Below are 16642 nucleotides of genomic sequence, written 5' to 3' on the forward strand. Positions count from 1 at the left end.
TACTTAGTTGTGCCTTTCCTTGTCTGCACTTGAACTTTGCAGTGGTTCATTATCCTAAGTGTTCAGCCGAATGAATCAACTGGAGCCCTTGTCGAAGGAAGACAATGCAAATGCCGTGGTTCGTAGGCTGTGGGTTGGGGCACAAAAGTGGGTCATGAATCTCTCTTTTAATGGGGTCGTCAGGGCTGGCTTGGACTGGCTGGTGTCTGGGGATGAAGCTGAAGCCTGATCGCCAGGACCTGGGGCCAAAGTTGAAGCCTGAGGGTTTCATCCCTGGGTGGTGGGGCTCAGATTATAGCCACCTAGCTGGGGCTCAAGTCCTGGGGCTTTGGCTTCCCCCTTACTGTCCTCAGGGAGCCTGGTTCCATCAGGCTCAGGCTTCGGTCTCCCCACCCCCTCCAGGCCTTGGCTCAGTGAAGCTTGAGATCTCCTTCCTGGCACGCCTTGCAGACAGGCCACCTGAGGAGCTAAGCAATACCTTCATAAAAGACCTGTTTCTAAACAGCCAGGCCTGTAACATTATTTCAAAAAGAAATTATCTGATGTAAAACCCACTTAGCCTTAGTGGACTTTCATCACCCCCAGAGTCTTTTCCTGAAGCAGGGCAGTATGTGAAAGAGCAATAGGTGTTGAGCCTGGCAGAATGGTGCTGAGCAGTGTTAGAGCTAGAAGCAGCCTGGAGCTGGGGGGAAAACTAGCCATTGGGACTAATAGACCACAGAAGAATCGCATACTCAGTGAAGGAGATGTTATTAAAGGACTCTGTAATATAGGGCCATAGCCACTGACATGGGGAATGTGATCAGGAGCCAAGTGAATTTGCAGTGATTGGAGTAAGTGAGGCCTTCCAGGGTAGCAGGTGTTAGGAGAAGATAGAAGGGCCTTGCTCTTCAATTGCTGCAGCTCCAGCCTGGAAAGCTAATTGTTACTTGCAGCATAGAACCCGGTTGGACCTTACTCAAATGTGGGACCTGCAGGTTTTCCTGGCTTTCCAAGCAAACCTGTTCTTTCTGATTGGCTGAGACGTCATGATGATGCTTCTAGTCTGTAAGAGCACAAGAATGGCATGCAAGCAGGCAGCACTTGAAACTCTTCCAAATGCTATTTGACATTCTCTGCAATTTCTCAATGACTTAAAGGGTTTGATTTTGAGCAGTTTGTCCCTTCTCAGGCTTGCAGGCCCAGGTGCATGCTGATGTTCAGGAGACTTACACTGGGGCGAGCATGGCACATTGTGTCATACAGCTGCACTTCCTGTCTCCCTTATCCTTTCCTCCTCTCATCAGCGAGGATTGGCCCCTTCCAGTTGAGAAAGAAACCGGCTATTAGCTCAATGTCCCTGAAGACCAGTGCAGGATTGTCACCTTCTTCTTTGGGATGTGTTGCTCATGTCTGCACAAGTTAAGTGTGTGCGAATGTGCACAGCTGTCAGAAAGTTTTCCCCTAACAACCACTGGCCAGGTCATCTGGGGAGCCCCCTGGAGTGGCACCTATATGAAGCCTATATATGACCCAGGTGACCTGGCGGCCATCAGTTCTCCTCTTATCATGGTGGCTGTTCCATTGTTGTAGCAAAGTACCCGCTGCTACGGCACGGTTCCCTACCGTTTTCTATGTGAAGAAGTATTCTCCACACCGTGATACCTCTAGGCGCTGATCTTGTTCCCGCCGCTGGTCCCTGCCCCTGCACCAATTGGCTTCTCCTTTTCCTGTCTCACAGTGGCGCCGCTCTGCTTGACGTCATTCTTCTCGGGCCTCAAACCCATTCTCAGCACTCTTTGCCCCAGCGCCGTTCTCGCTGTCCTCACTGCTTTCGCTCGTCTTGTCAATCCCCTGAGACCTCGTGCACTGTTAGTTGTTGGCTGCGCTCCTCCAGAGACTCCTCCAGAAACGGCTCCTTCTTAACCTTCCCACTTTCTTTCTCCTGCCTTGTTCTATGGCTCTCTGGTGTCGGATCCTCAAGGCCTGGAACAGGACTCTGCTGCTGCCTAGTCGGACCCCAGCTTGGTGCCTATACTGGGCACCCTGGATATACCATGAATTGTTGCCCACTGTCTGGTTACATACAACATCTACTTGAAAGGCTCTTGAGACTGCTGCTAACCGTCCACCTCAGGGCTCCTGCCACCCTACTTCTCCTGCGGTGACATCTCCTCTTGTGGAGGACCCTGCACCAGTGGCACCCCCTTGGCATCCTCCAGCTCCTCCCAGACTAAGCCATGGCAGGTGCGTCAGCCTCAGAGTCTCCACCCACTGACTAGAAAGCGCTCTGGTCTTTCTCCACTGTGTGGCCACCAGCCTTCATCTTCCAGAGCTGGTTACTGAGTCTTCTGACCCCACCTGTGACTTTCTGGACACAGAAAGGCCATCCTGTGTGGCCCTTCCCTTTAACAAGACTATCATGACAAGTGCCTCTACTGTTTGTCAGACACTGCTCTCTATCCCACCCCCAACTGCTTGTGGTCTAAAATGCAAGTATTTTACAACAAGAAAAGGCTACGAGTACCTCTACACACAGCCACCACTCTGCTCATTGGTGGTGGATGCTGAAAACAAAACAGAACAAGAAAAAAAATTGCCAAGGTCAGCAGGCTCTGGCCCTAAACTCCAAAGATACCAGGGCCTAGATCTCTTTGGACGAAAGGTCTGTTTGGTTGGAGGGCCTTATGCTTCGGGTGGCTAACCAGGTGGTCGTCCTGAGCCGCTATGACGATGACTTCTGGGCCGCGGCTCTCAAGTTTAAGGCTCCCCCTGAGGACCTGAGGGAGGAATTCTTGACCCTTACGTAGGAGGGCAAGGTGGTGTCTTGCACCTGCCTGCAGGCGGCTCTCTATGTGGCCAGCTCTGCCACCTGTTCTACTGCCTCAGGCTTAGCCATGCATTGGGTGGCCTGGCTGGCACCAGCTGTACTCTCTCTGGTGGTCCCAGCAAACTATCCAGGACCTCGCTTTCAACTGCCAGGGCTTGTTTGCTCAACAGGTTGACATCTGCCTCCACGACCTCAAGGCAGCACCATGAAGTCCTTAGGCATGCATGTGCCTGCTACGCAGTTGAAGCCCTTTAAGCCATAGACTCAGTAGCACCAGCAGCAGTCCAGGCCCTTCCAACCCCATGGGTACTCAGACTTCTATCAATGATAAAGCCACCACTCCCATCACCAGCCTCCCCACCAGCAGTCTGGAGGCTGGTCGCAGTCAGTCAAAATCCTCATCAAAGCACTCCTTTGGATGATGCCCTTGAGACCAAAGTAGCTGCACCACTGGATCCTGCCTTGCCCTTTCTTAAACAGCCTGGCTGTTCCTCCCAGCCTGGTTGGCCATCATGTTGGGCCGCTGGGCCCACAGGACTATTTCATCAGGATATGCTGTCCTGTTCCGCTCCACTCTGAGCGGCCACTCATCCCTCTTCAGGGACCCTTCTCACAAGCAGCTCCTCCTCACAGAAGTTCAGTCCCTTCTGAACCTAGGGGCAGTGGAGGAGGTGCCCCTTCAGTACAGGGACAGGTGTTTCTATTCTCACTACTTTGTGGTTCCCAAGGCGAATGGAGGGTGGCGACCCATCCTGGACCTCTGGCGCTCAACAAGTTCATGGTGTCTCAGCTTCCGCGTGGTGTCTCAGGACACCATCATCCCCTCTTAGGATCTGGGGGATTGGTATGCCACTCGCAACCTAAAGGACAAGTACATCCACATTTCTATCCATTCTTCCTACCAGCAGAACCTCAGGTTCACGGTGGGCCACCTGCACCTTTGCAGCGCATCTTCTCCTGCGTCACATCCTCTTTACGAGCATGTTATGACCTCCCAAAAGTCTCCCCACCGCCTGTGATGGCACGCCCTACGCAAGCGCAGGCTTCATCTGCCTTCCTGGTTTTTTTCAGACTATGTAATGATTTCATGGCAGTTTCAGAGAGCGCTGACTTAAGGAAATGCTTGGAGTATGGAAAAGATGGAGAAACCCAGGAACTTCTCCACTTTCCAAAGAATGAGAGTCGGTTGAAGATCAGGAAAACCAGTCAGATGTTGATGCCCAGAGTGGTCAGGAAGAGTTCAGGCTGTACAGCTCTGATGTGCACCCTGTTTTTCCTTGAGTCACTCTTTCCTGGACTCTCCAGATATGAAGGTCTCTTGCAGCGATCTGAGTTGCCGGGGAGCTTGGAGAGCAGTAAATGGGAGACTGAAAGCATACGTAGACTCTTCCTCCCCAAGAAATCGAGAAGAAATAGTGCAGCAGAGAGTAAGAGGGTCCTGCCTTCTCCCATCATCACAGCAGATCAAGAGGAGCACGGGGGAGGAGGATCCAGCAGCCTTCGAGCGGAGGCCCTGGGAAGGGAGGATGTGTTCTCAAGGGATCTCACCACCACGTCCTGACATCTTGGCAGCATTTGCAGTGAGAAATGACCAGTATGTGATGTTACTGTAATGTTGCAGCACATCAGAAAAATGTCAGACATTAATACATTGGAGTGTGTTTGGAGAAGAGCTGCAAGAACAATTAAAGGATTAGAAAATGTGCGAAAGTGACAGACTCAAGGAGGCGAATCTGTTTCGCTTGACAAAGAGCTAGTTAATGGTTGGCTCAGTTACCTTCTCTAAGTACAGTAGACCCCCAACTTACAGAATTTTGACTTGTGTGTTTCTTGGAATAACATGAATCAAAATCAACCAGCAAGTGGTGGGGAGTTGGGAACCAAACCACAGCCAGGCCCGTGCACTCCTGGCTCCCAGGAGCTGCGCCTGGCTCCCCTCCCCTTGCAGGAGCCAGAAAACTGACCAGCGCTGCTGCATTGGTCAGATTCCTGGCTCCCGCAAGTGGCGGGCAGCAGGAGCCAGGTGCAGCTGTGGCAGTCACTTTCCAGCTCCCTGCCACTGGCGGGAGCTGGGAGACTGACCAGCGTTGCTGTGCCTGGCTCTGGGCTCCCTGCCACTCACAGAGCAGGGAGCCGGGGGGCCCCATCCCAACTTATGCAAAATTTGATTTACACATGGTTGCCCAGGAATGCAATCTACGTGTGAGTCGGGGGTCTAGTGTACCTACATGGGGATAATGGGCTCTCTTCAACCTATTAGCGAAAGGTGTAACACAGTCCGGTGTCTGGAAGTTAAAGCTAGACAAAGTCAGAGATGGAAGTAAGGTGTATATCTGAACAGTGCGAGCAATGAACCATTGAAACAACTTACCCAGGGCCGTGGTGGATTCTCCATCACGGGCCAGTTCTAAAATCAAATTGGGGTGTTTCTCTAGAAGATCTGTTCAGTGAATTATTTTTGGAACGCGCGGTGGCTGTGTGTGTACAGGCAATCAGACTGGGTGGTCACCACAGTCTCTCCTGGTCTTGGAATCTCTGAATCTGTGAACAAATATTCTAACTGGCCACATGAACAGTTGTGACGCTTTTGCCATTATGTAAAAGCCCACTAAGTTGTGTTGTGTGCCATGTTTCCTATAAGCTGTATGCTGGCATGGCCACTCAGGAGAGATTAAAATGCTGCCCAGTTAATTAGCAGAGTGCCAAAGGCAGGTGGGTTTTTTTTCCCCCGCTAGTGGTGCACTTTTGTCACACCTTGGTGTACATAAAACTTTATTCCACACGTTAGATTAGAGGAAACATAGCTTGTGGTTAGCATCTCAGGAGGAATGAACACAGGCTTGGATGTTAGGAAGATTCTTTGATCAAGGCTGCGTTTTGTCACTGGTTGACTTTGACACCTATCTTTGACCCTCTATTTCCCATTTATAAATAAAGGGTAAAGACACTTCCCTTGCCACACCTATTATCCATCTTGCCTATGTAATTTGAGTTCTTTAGGGTAGGGTTTCCTATTCTGCATATGTACAGTGGAGCTCAGTCTAGTCTTACGCACATAATAATATCCAGGGGCCAGCTCTCATCTCCTGGACCCTCATTGTCAGGTTCCTGGCAGATGGCAGCCTGGGTTCCAACCAGAGCAGTTCTGGAGATACGCGTATTGAGCCTGTACCACCTCAGGAAACCCAACTCCCTGGCTGTTTTGTGTTTCTAACTTGTCTCGAATGAGCCATGCCATGTGGCACAGGGGATGGGGCTTGTGTCGGGGGAAACGCAGCAAGCCTCAAAACAAAAGTTTTGGCTGTCCATGGTCTGCCACTTCCCTTACTGCCACCTATCCCTGTAAGAGGGACAGATGCATCCAAGAGCCTCCTTAGGCTGACAGCGTCTCTTCACATCCCAGGCAAGTGTAAATACCAGGTCCTGAATCTGGTCAGAGCCTTTCTCCATGTCACCATCAACTGGTTGCATGGTCAATCTTTAGCAAACCTCAGAATGAAAACAGTTCTGGGTAAACTCCCCAGCCCCTCCCTGGCTGTTCACCCCCACTTCTTCCATACACTATCTGCTTGGGAATCCCTTTTCTAGGACTCGCCACCAGAACCACACTGGTCCCTCACACCGAGCTCTGCCAGACCCAAATACCTGCTCCGAAAGGGCTCTGCCTCAGAACAGGGATGGCTATCCCGAAGCTCCCTTCCCTTAAAGGGTAGCCTGCCTGTTTCAGGTGTCACCTGGCCAATCTCCCTCAGGTCTGTAGTTCTGTATGTGTGACTTCATTTGTCCCTAGGTGGCAACATGGCAGTAACTCTCGAGGGCAACTTGCTTAGAGTCCAAGTGTACAGTTAGCACACCACCCACTAAGAGATTGCTTTGTGCTTTCCTGACTTGTAAAGAAAGTCACTTTTGTCCTGTTGCTTTGAGGGATTGAATTGTCATAGGTGCAGTTCAAGTTCTCTGCATGCCTCGTCCATCTGGACAAGAATGAACCATGTGTTGATGAGGAGGATTCTGAATTTTGTAAACACTTGGATTAACTGGGTCTTGGTTCAGTGCTGTGCAAACTAGAGAGTCGGGAGGTGGACTGAGAGAGACCTCTGAGCTGAGCAGCTTTGGACTGTGACATAAGAGCCTATTGTAAGTGGTACCTGGGAAGCATTTTGTAGAATGTTTGCAATGTTGTGCTTTTAGATCCTGTGAACAGCCTTGTCCAACCTGTTTTACAAGGCAATTAGAATGACTGGAATGAGCGATGTGAAATTTTCACAACAGCCTTAAGGAGCTGAGCACCTGACTCCTCCAGAATCCATTGTGTATCAGATGGGTCTCTTAGAACCAGAATCTGTTCACCTTGCTGACTTTAAGTAGGATATTATTCCACAGCTAGCCTATGGTAGCCATCTCTTGTAAGATGCTGTTCTAATTGAGTTGCAGGTGTCTGAAGCAGCACCTCCTGTCTGACTTTTTTAAAAGTCTTCAAGGCAGGGATTCTCTCTTAGTTTGTATGGCTCCTGCTCCTATAGTAAGATGAAAACATCCACCTCTGAAATGCAACTGTTTCTCGTGTATGACACAACTGGGGTACACAGTAATCTTAGACACGCTAGAACAAGAACTGAAGACTTTCATCTCTCTTAACTGAAAGTGAGGAAAATGATATCATGATAAGAATTGGAATTTAGCCATGACAGCCATTTTTAACATCCTAAAAATTACCATGGGGTTTTTTAATAACTGTAGGCCAGATCCTTGGTTTAAATCTCTTCTTAAAGATGAATATTAAGTTTAAAGGTCTCTGAGTTTGTGATGGCGTGAAGAAATTTGTTTTGCACAGATCAGTGTTGATTGAGGTTGAAGCTATACTAATTTATCTGTAGTACAGTGTTAGTCTGTAGCTTCACAAAAAGCAAGCAGTCCTGTAGCACCTTAAAGACTAACACATTTATTTATAAGGTAATGAGCTTTTGTAGGTAAGACCCACTTTTTAAGATTCTTGTTTGTATGTTTCCTATAGCACTCATGGCAAAGAGTTGGATTGCTGTTAGCAAATACTGCAATCAGAGTTCTTGCTTCCTTTCCCCCATGCTGATATAAAAATACATACGGTCACCAAATAGAACATTCACCCCTTTAAAATAAACTTGAGCTCAGCTGGCATTGTAGGGAATGTCCTCAACAGGGACTATTTCTTTTTAGGGAGGGAAGGAAATTTGTCAGCAGTGTAATGTTAACTGTCCTTTGTCCCTCTAACGACTCTGGCCCTAAGGCTCTGTTGCCTGAGTGTTTAATAGGGCAATGGGGAACGAAGAGGCAAAGCAGCAGCATCCCCAAAATTAAAACAGCATTTAGAGATGGTGAGCCATGGCACCCATGGGAGATTAACCGAGCCGCCCAGTCTCCTGATCTATGATTTTCCAAATCCTGAGGCTGTCAGGCACCATTAGGAGCAGAATCTCTCCTCCATCCGTACAGCCCAACCCTCAAACAGCTTGACTAGCTGTCCTTTCCTTTTAGAATAAATTGCAGAATTGCCCTTTCAAAACACCTGCCATCATCTTTTCCCTTCCACTTTCTAGGGCAGGGTGAGCAAACTTTTCATGATGGGCCCCACTTTTGGTCTCTGCAATTAGCAGTGGCCTCCCCTTCTCCCCCTACCCCACTGTAATCCAATTGGATGGAAATTTCAGTTATGTTTATATGGAAAAACACCATTTTCGGTATGTGTCAGAAAAGAAGCGTTTAAAATCTTTGTTAATCAGTATATGTGTGAATACACACACACAAAAAGAGCATCCTATTTCTACCTTTTTAATGGGATGGGTGGGCCTGAGACCCAGCAGCTGATCGTACTGCCCCCGCACCCACGGGGGCCTGCTCCCCACTGCACATCCCTTTTCTAGGGCACAGCTTTCTCTGCTTTTCTCTGTTCTTTTTGGCTTCCTTTGTGAACCCTTCCCAGGGCCTGGCTACTGTTGGTGTAAGTGCCCCCAACAGCACCACAGTTCAATGGCTCGTCAGAAAACACATTTTGAGCATGTGTGTGATGCTTCCTGGCTGTGCTCTGGATTTAGCTGGCTGGTTTTCTTTTGGCTTTTTTTTTTTTTTTTAATGTTTTTGTATGCTGTTAGTTCACATCTGCCTCAGCTCTAGATGCCTTTTAATGAGCACCCTGGAAGTGTGTTAAAATAAGCAACATTTAATTTATTATTGAACTTTGCAAAGCATTTTGGGGTGCAGTTTGCTTAAATTTGCAGTTTGCAAATGAAAACAGTGTTAGGCTGATTTAGTCCATTCGCAGCACATGGAGCAGCCGTCTCTAACTCAGCTGGCTGAATTTCCCAAAGCCATATTGTAATTTTAGCATTCTGTGAGTGGTACTTAGCTAGCAAAGAATTCCTGCCACAGTGAACAGTTTCATTAAACAAAACCGAACAATGTAAAATCAGACCAACAAGGGTTCAGAAGCAAAGTTTCAAGCATGAGCATTTCTTTTTTTCCCCCCTTGGACACTAGGCCTGTAGTTTTCATGCAGACCTTATGGTGTTTGAAAGCAAGGGAGAATTGAGAAGGCTGGTGCAGTGTTGGAGAGGGAAGGATGCTTTTGGTTTTCATTTATCTAGCTTGGATTGTACTAGCAGGAACGGCTGCTTCTTGGTTGTGTGGGAGTTCCTTTTAGATGCGCACTGTTTAGGGTAACTTAAAAAAAATGAGGACCCTCCTGAGAGGCAGTGTATCTCTCTCAGTATCTACCAAATCACATTCTATTCATGTACTAGATATACTATAACACATTAATACAGTCAAAACAGAAAAGCGGTCAAGTAGCACTTTAAAGAAGAACAAAATAATTTATTAGGTGAGCTTTCGTGGGACAGACCCACTTTTTCAGACCATAGCCAGACCAGAACAGTATATAGACTAGCATGGCTTTCTCTCTGTTACATTAATATAGGGTGAGCTGGTAAGTCTGGATACAGACACACTCCCTCTCAGAGGTGTCATCTTTTTTGAAAGGTCAAATATGGTAACCCTAGCCATTGTTTAACAATCAGTGGCACTTACAACTTTCAAAGGTGTAAAGAGATACTAGTCAGAAGTCTCTTCCATTGAGTTTCAGTCTTAGAAGAACAGCTGGCAAGAGCTCTGATTACCAGCCAGCTGGTCAGATGGAGGAAAAGTGTGATACTCGGGATCAAATTCCTCTTAAAGGTGATCTTGAAAGGAGAGGCACTTGGGTGTGGGCTTGTTTCCTTTATGGCAGGTAAAGAACAATAGATTTGTTTTCTGTATGTATTGTGGCAGGGTGGGGCCAGGAGAGGAAAGACAGGAGTGAAAAACCTGGCAGAGATGGAGGTGACAATCAGAGTGGGAGCAGGGGAAGAGGAGGCTGCCTTAAATCAATTGGGGCCAGCTGATCCCACTCAGGGCTACCTTTATAAGCCCTTCACGCAGGGCAGTGAGAAAGTGGTGAAGGAGAGTTTGGGAGGCGAGTGAGGAGAGGGAAGGAGACTTGGAGGAACACCAGAAGCCACAAAAGAGTAAGAGGAACCTCAGCAACCAGAGGGGCTGGGCTGCCCCAGTCCAGGGGACCTGAAGCAACCAGAGACTGAGGAACTGGTCAGCTGGAGGAGTCAAACAAAGGAGGGGTCTTGTTGCCACAGCTACCACTACCGGGAGGAGGTACCGGGGAATCGTCTGGTAGAATGGCCCAGGGAGAGGAGCTGCAGGGGCAATGGCAAAGGGAGTCAGCCCTCGCCAGTAGCGGCCATTCAGGCTGCCTGGGCTGGAACCCGGAACGAGTGGGCGGGGACTGGGTTCCCTCCAGACCACCCCTCCCCAGCCCCAGCAAGGGTAGCAGGGTTCATATGGTGGGGGCACTGGACTGAATGGAGGACCTGGGGCCCAAGAACAAGACCGACCCTGCCACAGGATATTAATGATCTCAGGAATATCAAGCCTCCTCTTGCCTGTTTTCTTAAGGAGACGTTCCAGAGGTTAGGGGGACCCTTCTCAGCTGTTAAGATATAAACAGTCTGACAAAAAAAAATCTCTCCATCTGCAGCGCAAATGGTCTCTCCGGTAACTTTGCAATAGTTTACCTGTCCATTTGTTGTCCAGACACAGTGTAGACATAATCTGAATTTGATTTTTTTTTAAAGTTGGGGATTAAAACAAGGAAGAAAAAAAAACCCTTGTAGGACTTCTTCATATCTCCTGAAAAAATAAAAAGGGCTCAAACTCATGTCTGTCTTTGCACCTTCTTTTGGAGGTCATCTTGAAGGGAGACAGATATTACAGTTCCCAACATGTAACGTATCCAAGCAGACTGGATGGAACATCCCAGTGTGGTGTCTGTAGTCCCCCTGGGCAGCACCCTGCTCTAAGGATACAGGTGGCTGCAAACAACTTCATGTGATTGAGATGAGGCACTCAGATGCCTGGCAGGGGACCAAATGGACCTCCCCAGTAGGGCAAAATGTGCTGCCCTGGAAATACGTGTTCATTCCTGGCTGTTCTCAGCACAGCCTTTCTCTTCCTCGCTTTGTGGGAAGTGAGAAATTAAAAAGTATAAATTAACAAACGAGACCCAGCTATTAGAGCTGCAGTTGTTTGCCAGGGTTGGAATTGCTCTTTGTGCCAATGTAAACAGCCATCACAATTCCCTGCTCCTGAGCTCCTCCCGCACACCCCCTTGAGTATTTGTTTAAGCCAACACATTGCTCTTCTAATTGGGTAACATTCCATGTGAAAATAGGCCTTTAAAACAACAGCAGTGGCAAATAAAAACAGCTGTAGCTGCAAAAGTACCAGGAGGAGAAAATACACCCGGCTGAAAATTAATGCATCTTTTCTTTCCCAGTTTAGGATCATATAGTTTAAAGAGGCAAAGAAGAGAGAGATGAAGGGTCAATAAAACAGTGAAGTGGGGCAGGCAGACAGGTCAGGAGTTGCGGTTTACCTTTTTTGCGACGTTCAGAATGGGGTGGGGCATTCGGTGAAACAGACAATATATTGGAATGGTTGGGGTTCTTTTATGCCCCAAAAAACCAACCCATGAAATTCAATGCCTCACAAGCGTTATAGGAATCACACAGCAGCATCAGACATTTTTACAGATGATAACGTCCAGGATTATGCCTGGAGAAGAACATATACGGGTTATGAAGTTGCCTCAAAAGATAAACCGGCCAGCCACAAGGTAGAGCTAGGAAGAAGAATAGTTTTTCCTCTCCCTTCCCCCTTTGGTAAGTGAGTCTGTCAGCGTCTGTCTACACTGCATCATAAACCTGCATCTTTGGGATGCGAATGTGCAGACTTGGTATTTCCAAGCCTGTCCACGCTGCAGTATTATCCTGGATTTACAGTTGCTGGGCCTGAGCTGGTTTCACACATCCACGCTGCAGCATGCAACTTGAGCTGCATCTGTACAGCAGCGTGATGGGCGTCTCAGACTCTGACCTGCCTCTCATCAGGGTCTTAAGGTCTGAGCTGTGAGTGTCTGAAGAGGGGAATGGGGCCTTGATCTCCAACCAGAGACAGAGCCTGTACTCTGCTGTCATTGTCTGTTAGGAAGATTCTTGTCTCATCCTCTGAAGCGTCTAAGGTGGGGGTGGGGAACCTTTTTTGGGTTGGGGGCCACAGAAGAGTTTGAAGAAACCCTGCACTGATGGGACTAATATGGCCCCTGAATGAGACTCCTTCACACCCCTCCCATTGTGACCCACAGGCAACGGAGTGGAGAAGGGGGGAGCCAAGGTTGAGGGCTTCCCTCAGGCCAGATTAACTATTCTGGGGGCCTGGGTCATGACCAAGAACAAGGGGTTCGGGGTTCAGTGTGGGAGGAGGCTGCCGGGGAGCGGGTTGGGGGGTGTGGACTGTGAGTGGGAGGAGGGGCGCAGGAGCAGGTTGGAGGTCCAGGGAGGTGAGTAGTCTGGGCTGTGGATGAGGGTCTGGCTGGGAGCGGGTGCAGGAATGGGCTGGGGGTAGGGTATCTGGGCAGGAGGAGGTGCGTGACAGCAATGGGGTTCTTACCTGGGGGCACATGGGACTGTGCAGCCCCTGCTGCTCCCATTGGCTGCAGTTGGCTAATAGGAGCAGCAAGGGAAAAAGCCTCAGGCAGTGAGGAGCACGTGGAGCTGATTCTTCCCCTGGCCAAGCAAAGCCTGATCCAGCCCCGTCTTGCCTGGCTCTGTCCCACAAGGCTCTGGGCTCTCCTACCCCTACCCCCACTTGTCTTCCTGCAGCAGAGAGCCAACACTAGTCTTCCAGCCTTCTGTGGGAGTTACAGGCCTGGAGCGCCAACCCAGGCTCCCCACTGCAGGGGGGCACTGAGCCCTAAGCCACGGGGGCTGTAGGTTCCCCACCCCGATCTAAAGTTTGTGTGTGTTACCAATTGAATGACAAAACATTTGTTTGTTACCTTCCCCTGCTCCCCAACCACACACACACGTCCAGACATAACCATGGATATTCTTATCCAGATAAATATTTTCAGGCAACTGTTTTGTCCAGGCCAGTGGCAACATAAACAGCTAGTTGTGGTCAGGAGCACTCAGAGAATTCTGGGGCTGGAAGAGACCTCAGGAGGTCATCTAGTCCAGCCCCCTGCCTAAGGCAGGATCAACCCCAACTAAATCATCCCAGCCAGGACCTTGCCAAGCCGGGACTTAAAAACCTCTAGGGATGGAGAATCCACCACCTCTGTAGGCAACGCATTCCAGTGCTTCACCACCCTCCTGGTGAAGTAGTTTTTCCTAATATCCGACCTACTCCTCTCCTTCTGTAACTTCAGACTATTGCTCCTTGTTCTGCCATCTGTCACCACTGAGAACAATTTCTTTCCATCCTCTTTAGAGCTCCCCTTCAGGAAGTTGAAGGCTGCTATTAAATAACCCCTTAGTCTTCTCTTCTGCAAGCTAAATAAGCCCAAATCTCTCAGCCTATCCTCATAGGTCTTGTGCTCCAGCCCCTTAATCATTTTTGTTGCCCTTGACTGAATCTGCTCCAGCACATCCACATCTTTTTTTATACTGGAGGGCCCAAAATTGGACACAATTTTCCAGATGTGGCCTCACCAGTGCCAAATAGAGGAGACCAACAACCTCTCTAGATCTGCTCACAATGCTCCTCCTAATGCACCCTAATATGCAGTAGCTTTCTTGGCTACAAGGGCACACCGTTTATTCATATCCAGCCTTTCATCCACCATAACCCCTAGGTCCCTTTCTGCTGTATTGCTGTTTCCTATTGACTTTGCCAACCCTGCTCCTTGGGTTGGCAGCATTTGGTACAGAAGTGCCAAAACACAGGGTTTACACTGCCCAAGTTTTAGCAATGTCACTAAAAGTTGGGTAGTGTAGACCAAGTCTAAGACTGGTGACTGTTGGGGACAGGGGTCAGACTGCTAATCCTGACCCAATGCTAGTCTGAGCAGCTACATACAATGCTCTGTCTAAATTGTCCCTGTTGGAATTGCACGTGGTCTTCATATCATGCCTTATGCTTCTTAGCTGCGTAGCGTTACTGTACACTGTTCAGCAGCTCTTGTGCTGCAGCCCAGATGTGGCCGCATTTCATTTCCTGGCAAATTGATTCATTTTTCATTCCCCGAAAGGTTTTCCACAGAAGTCAGTTCACAACCATGTTTTATTTCCACCTTACCTGAAGCATTTAAAAGAATATTTTTAGTCTTCCTCTGTCACCCTAGCTGCGGGCAGGCTTGTTCGGAAGCACTTTGCAGTCCTTTGGAATGAAAGGTGCTATAGAAATGTTGTCTCTTTGTGTGTTTGCATAATGGAGCCCACTCTTGCAATGTCCTGTGTACCCTCCTCTCTTGTTAAAGTCACTGAGAATTGAGAGCAACTCAGCAGCTCCGCGGATCAAGCGGGTATTTCCTGAGCATTTGCATTGATTAGCTGAGAGTATAGAAAGTCTGTTGTGTTAATGGTTCTTCCAGCACTTGTGCCTTCGATGTCAGTGTGAGGTCATGGCCTCCCTAGTGTTCTTCAGCAAGAGCAAATAAGGGGGAAATATTCTAATCTTTTTATTGTGTGACAAATAAAACCATAACCATGAAATAGGACAAAACTCCATTTGGAGTGCCAGTGTCTATGGATTTGCTTCCATGACTTTAATGCTCCTATCACCAGAGTTTAGGGGAAGGGGAGGCTTCTTACCCCACTAGCTGAAATTCTCAAAATGCGTTGCCTCAGCGGAGCTGCTGAGTCGTAAATCTGTGCCCAAGAATCATGCTTGTGTTTCATGTTGTCGCTTCGATGTACTGGGAGAACGATGTGGTCTTTGAGGTTGTCATAGATTCCCTGGCCAGAAGAGACCACTGTGGTCACTTTGTCTGACCTTCCCTGGCGTGAGAGGCGGAGAAAACCACTCTTGTTCAAAGTGGAAGCCCACACGGCAGGTTGTGCCATTGTTGTGGTGTGCTAAGCATACCCCTGGAGGGGAGTGCAGAATGGCAAGTCCCACCCAGGCGCTTATGTCTCAACGGCACACCATTTTGTGCTGCCCCCTACCAAATGCATTCGTGAGAGAACATGCTACAGAACAGTCCTCTTCCCAGCAGAGAGAGCAGTCTTCTAGGGTATGTCTGTACAGCAATTAAACACCATGGCCCAGTCAGTTGACTCAGGCTTGTGGGGCTCAGGCTGTGTGGCTGTAACATTGCTGTGTAGATGTTCACGCTTGTCTTGGAGCCTGACACCAGGGACCTAACAAAGCAGGAGGGTCTCCGACACCAGGCTCCAACCTGAGCCCAAATGTCTACACTACGATTTTTAGCCCTGCAGCTCCAACCCCGTGACCTTGAGTCTGCTGATGCAAGCCAGCCCTGACTGTGCCGCTGGTCTTTTTTGTTCCAATATAGGTACGTATACCCCTTGACTAGCTGGATTTCAAGGGGACGACTCCGCTATGAAGGAGTTCAGGAGCGTCGGCATCCTGTCTGGATCATAAGATGGGAGCAGGCAACAGAGGAGAGATTGCTTGAGGATTACTTAGTAACGGAGAGATAGCTGTGCTGGTCAAAACAAAAAAGCAGTCCAGTAGCACTTAAAGAGGCTTATAGGGGCTTTTTTACATGCTTTGCTTTTTCTAATACTTGACTTCCCCTCCCCCTTCTGCTCTCTGATTTGCTCACCTTGATAGTAATTTTTCTGATTTGTCAACCTTGATTTACTATTTTTGGTCCTCTGTGCCTTAAATATTGAGTCTGTTCTGGTATGACTATGGTCTGAAGAAGCAGGTCTGTCCCACGAAAGCTCATTACCTAATCAATTATTTTGTTAGTCTTTAAGTGCTACTGGGCTGTTTTTTTGTTATGAGGATTACTTGTTTGCTCCTCCTGAAAGCACCTGGCATTGAGAAGAATACAGAAGACAGGATACTGGGCTAGATGGACCTTTGAGCTGACCCAGTGTGGCCATTCCCATGTAATCTCCCCTCCTGCACAACTGGATGCTGTGGGGTTCCAGGAGCCCCTGTAGATTTTTTTTTTTAGACGGGGGTGGGGGGAGGATGCCTGTGAGCTGAATTGCATAACTGTTAAGTTTGTTCCCTGACATGCAATGTCTTTTCTCCTCCCACCCCTTCAGAAAGCCTTCAACGCCCTGTGTCACAGCACACACTTATATGGAAGGAGGCTGGTCTTGGAGTGGGCTGACACAGAGGAGACAGTGGAGGCCCTGAGACGGAAAACAGCTGAGCATTTCCACGGTAATGTAGTAGTATCCAGACAGACCTCTGGGTCTAGTGTAGCCCGATCTGGCAAGTCCTTTCGCAGGAGCATCCTGTTTTGGGGGTTTGGCAAATTGATGGTAG

General features: G+C 48.6%; 1 protein-coding gene across 2 annotated transcripts in view; it reads left to right on the forward strand.

The window, feature by feature from the left end:
• RBM19 (RNA binding motif protein 19) overlaps positions 1 to 16642 on the forward strand; it is a 127600-nt gene that overhangs the window by 72374 nt on the left and 38584 nt on the right. Inside the window, exon 23 of one of the 2 annotated variants that reach the window (XR_012647999.1) lies at positions 16417 to 16548. Coding sequence is in view for 1 of the 2 variants with exons in the window: in XM_075012654.1 (XP_074868755.1) it covers positions 16417 to 16537 (121 nt within the window). In the remaining variant the exon portion in view is untranslated. The remainder of the gene's footprint in view (positions 1 to 16416; positions 16549 to 16642) is intronic. The other variant, XM_075012654.1, reaches the window with a different exon arrangement.

This window comes from Carettochelys insculpta, chromosome 18, assembly GCF_033958435.1.
Source record: "Carettochelys insculpta isolate YL-2023 chromosome 18, ASM3395843v1, whole genome shotgun sequence".
Classification (NCBI taxonomy): Eukaryota; Metazoa; Chordata; order Testudines; family Carettochelyidae; genus Carettochelys; species Carettochelys insculpta.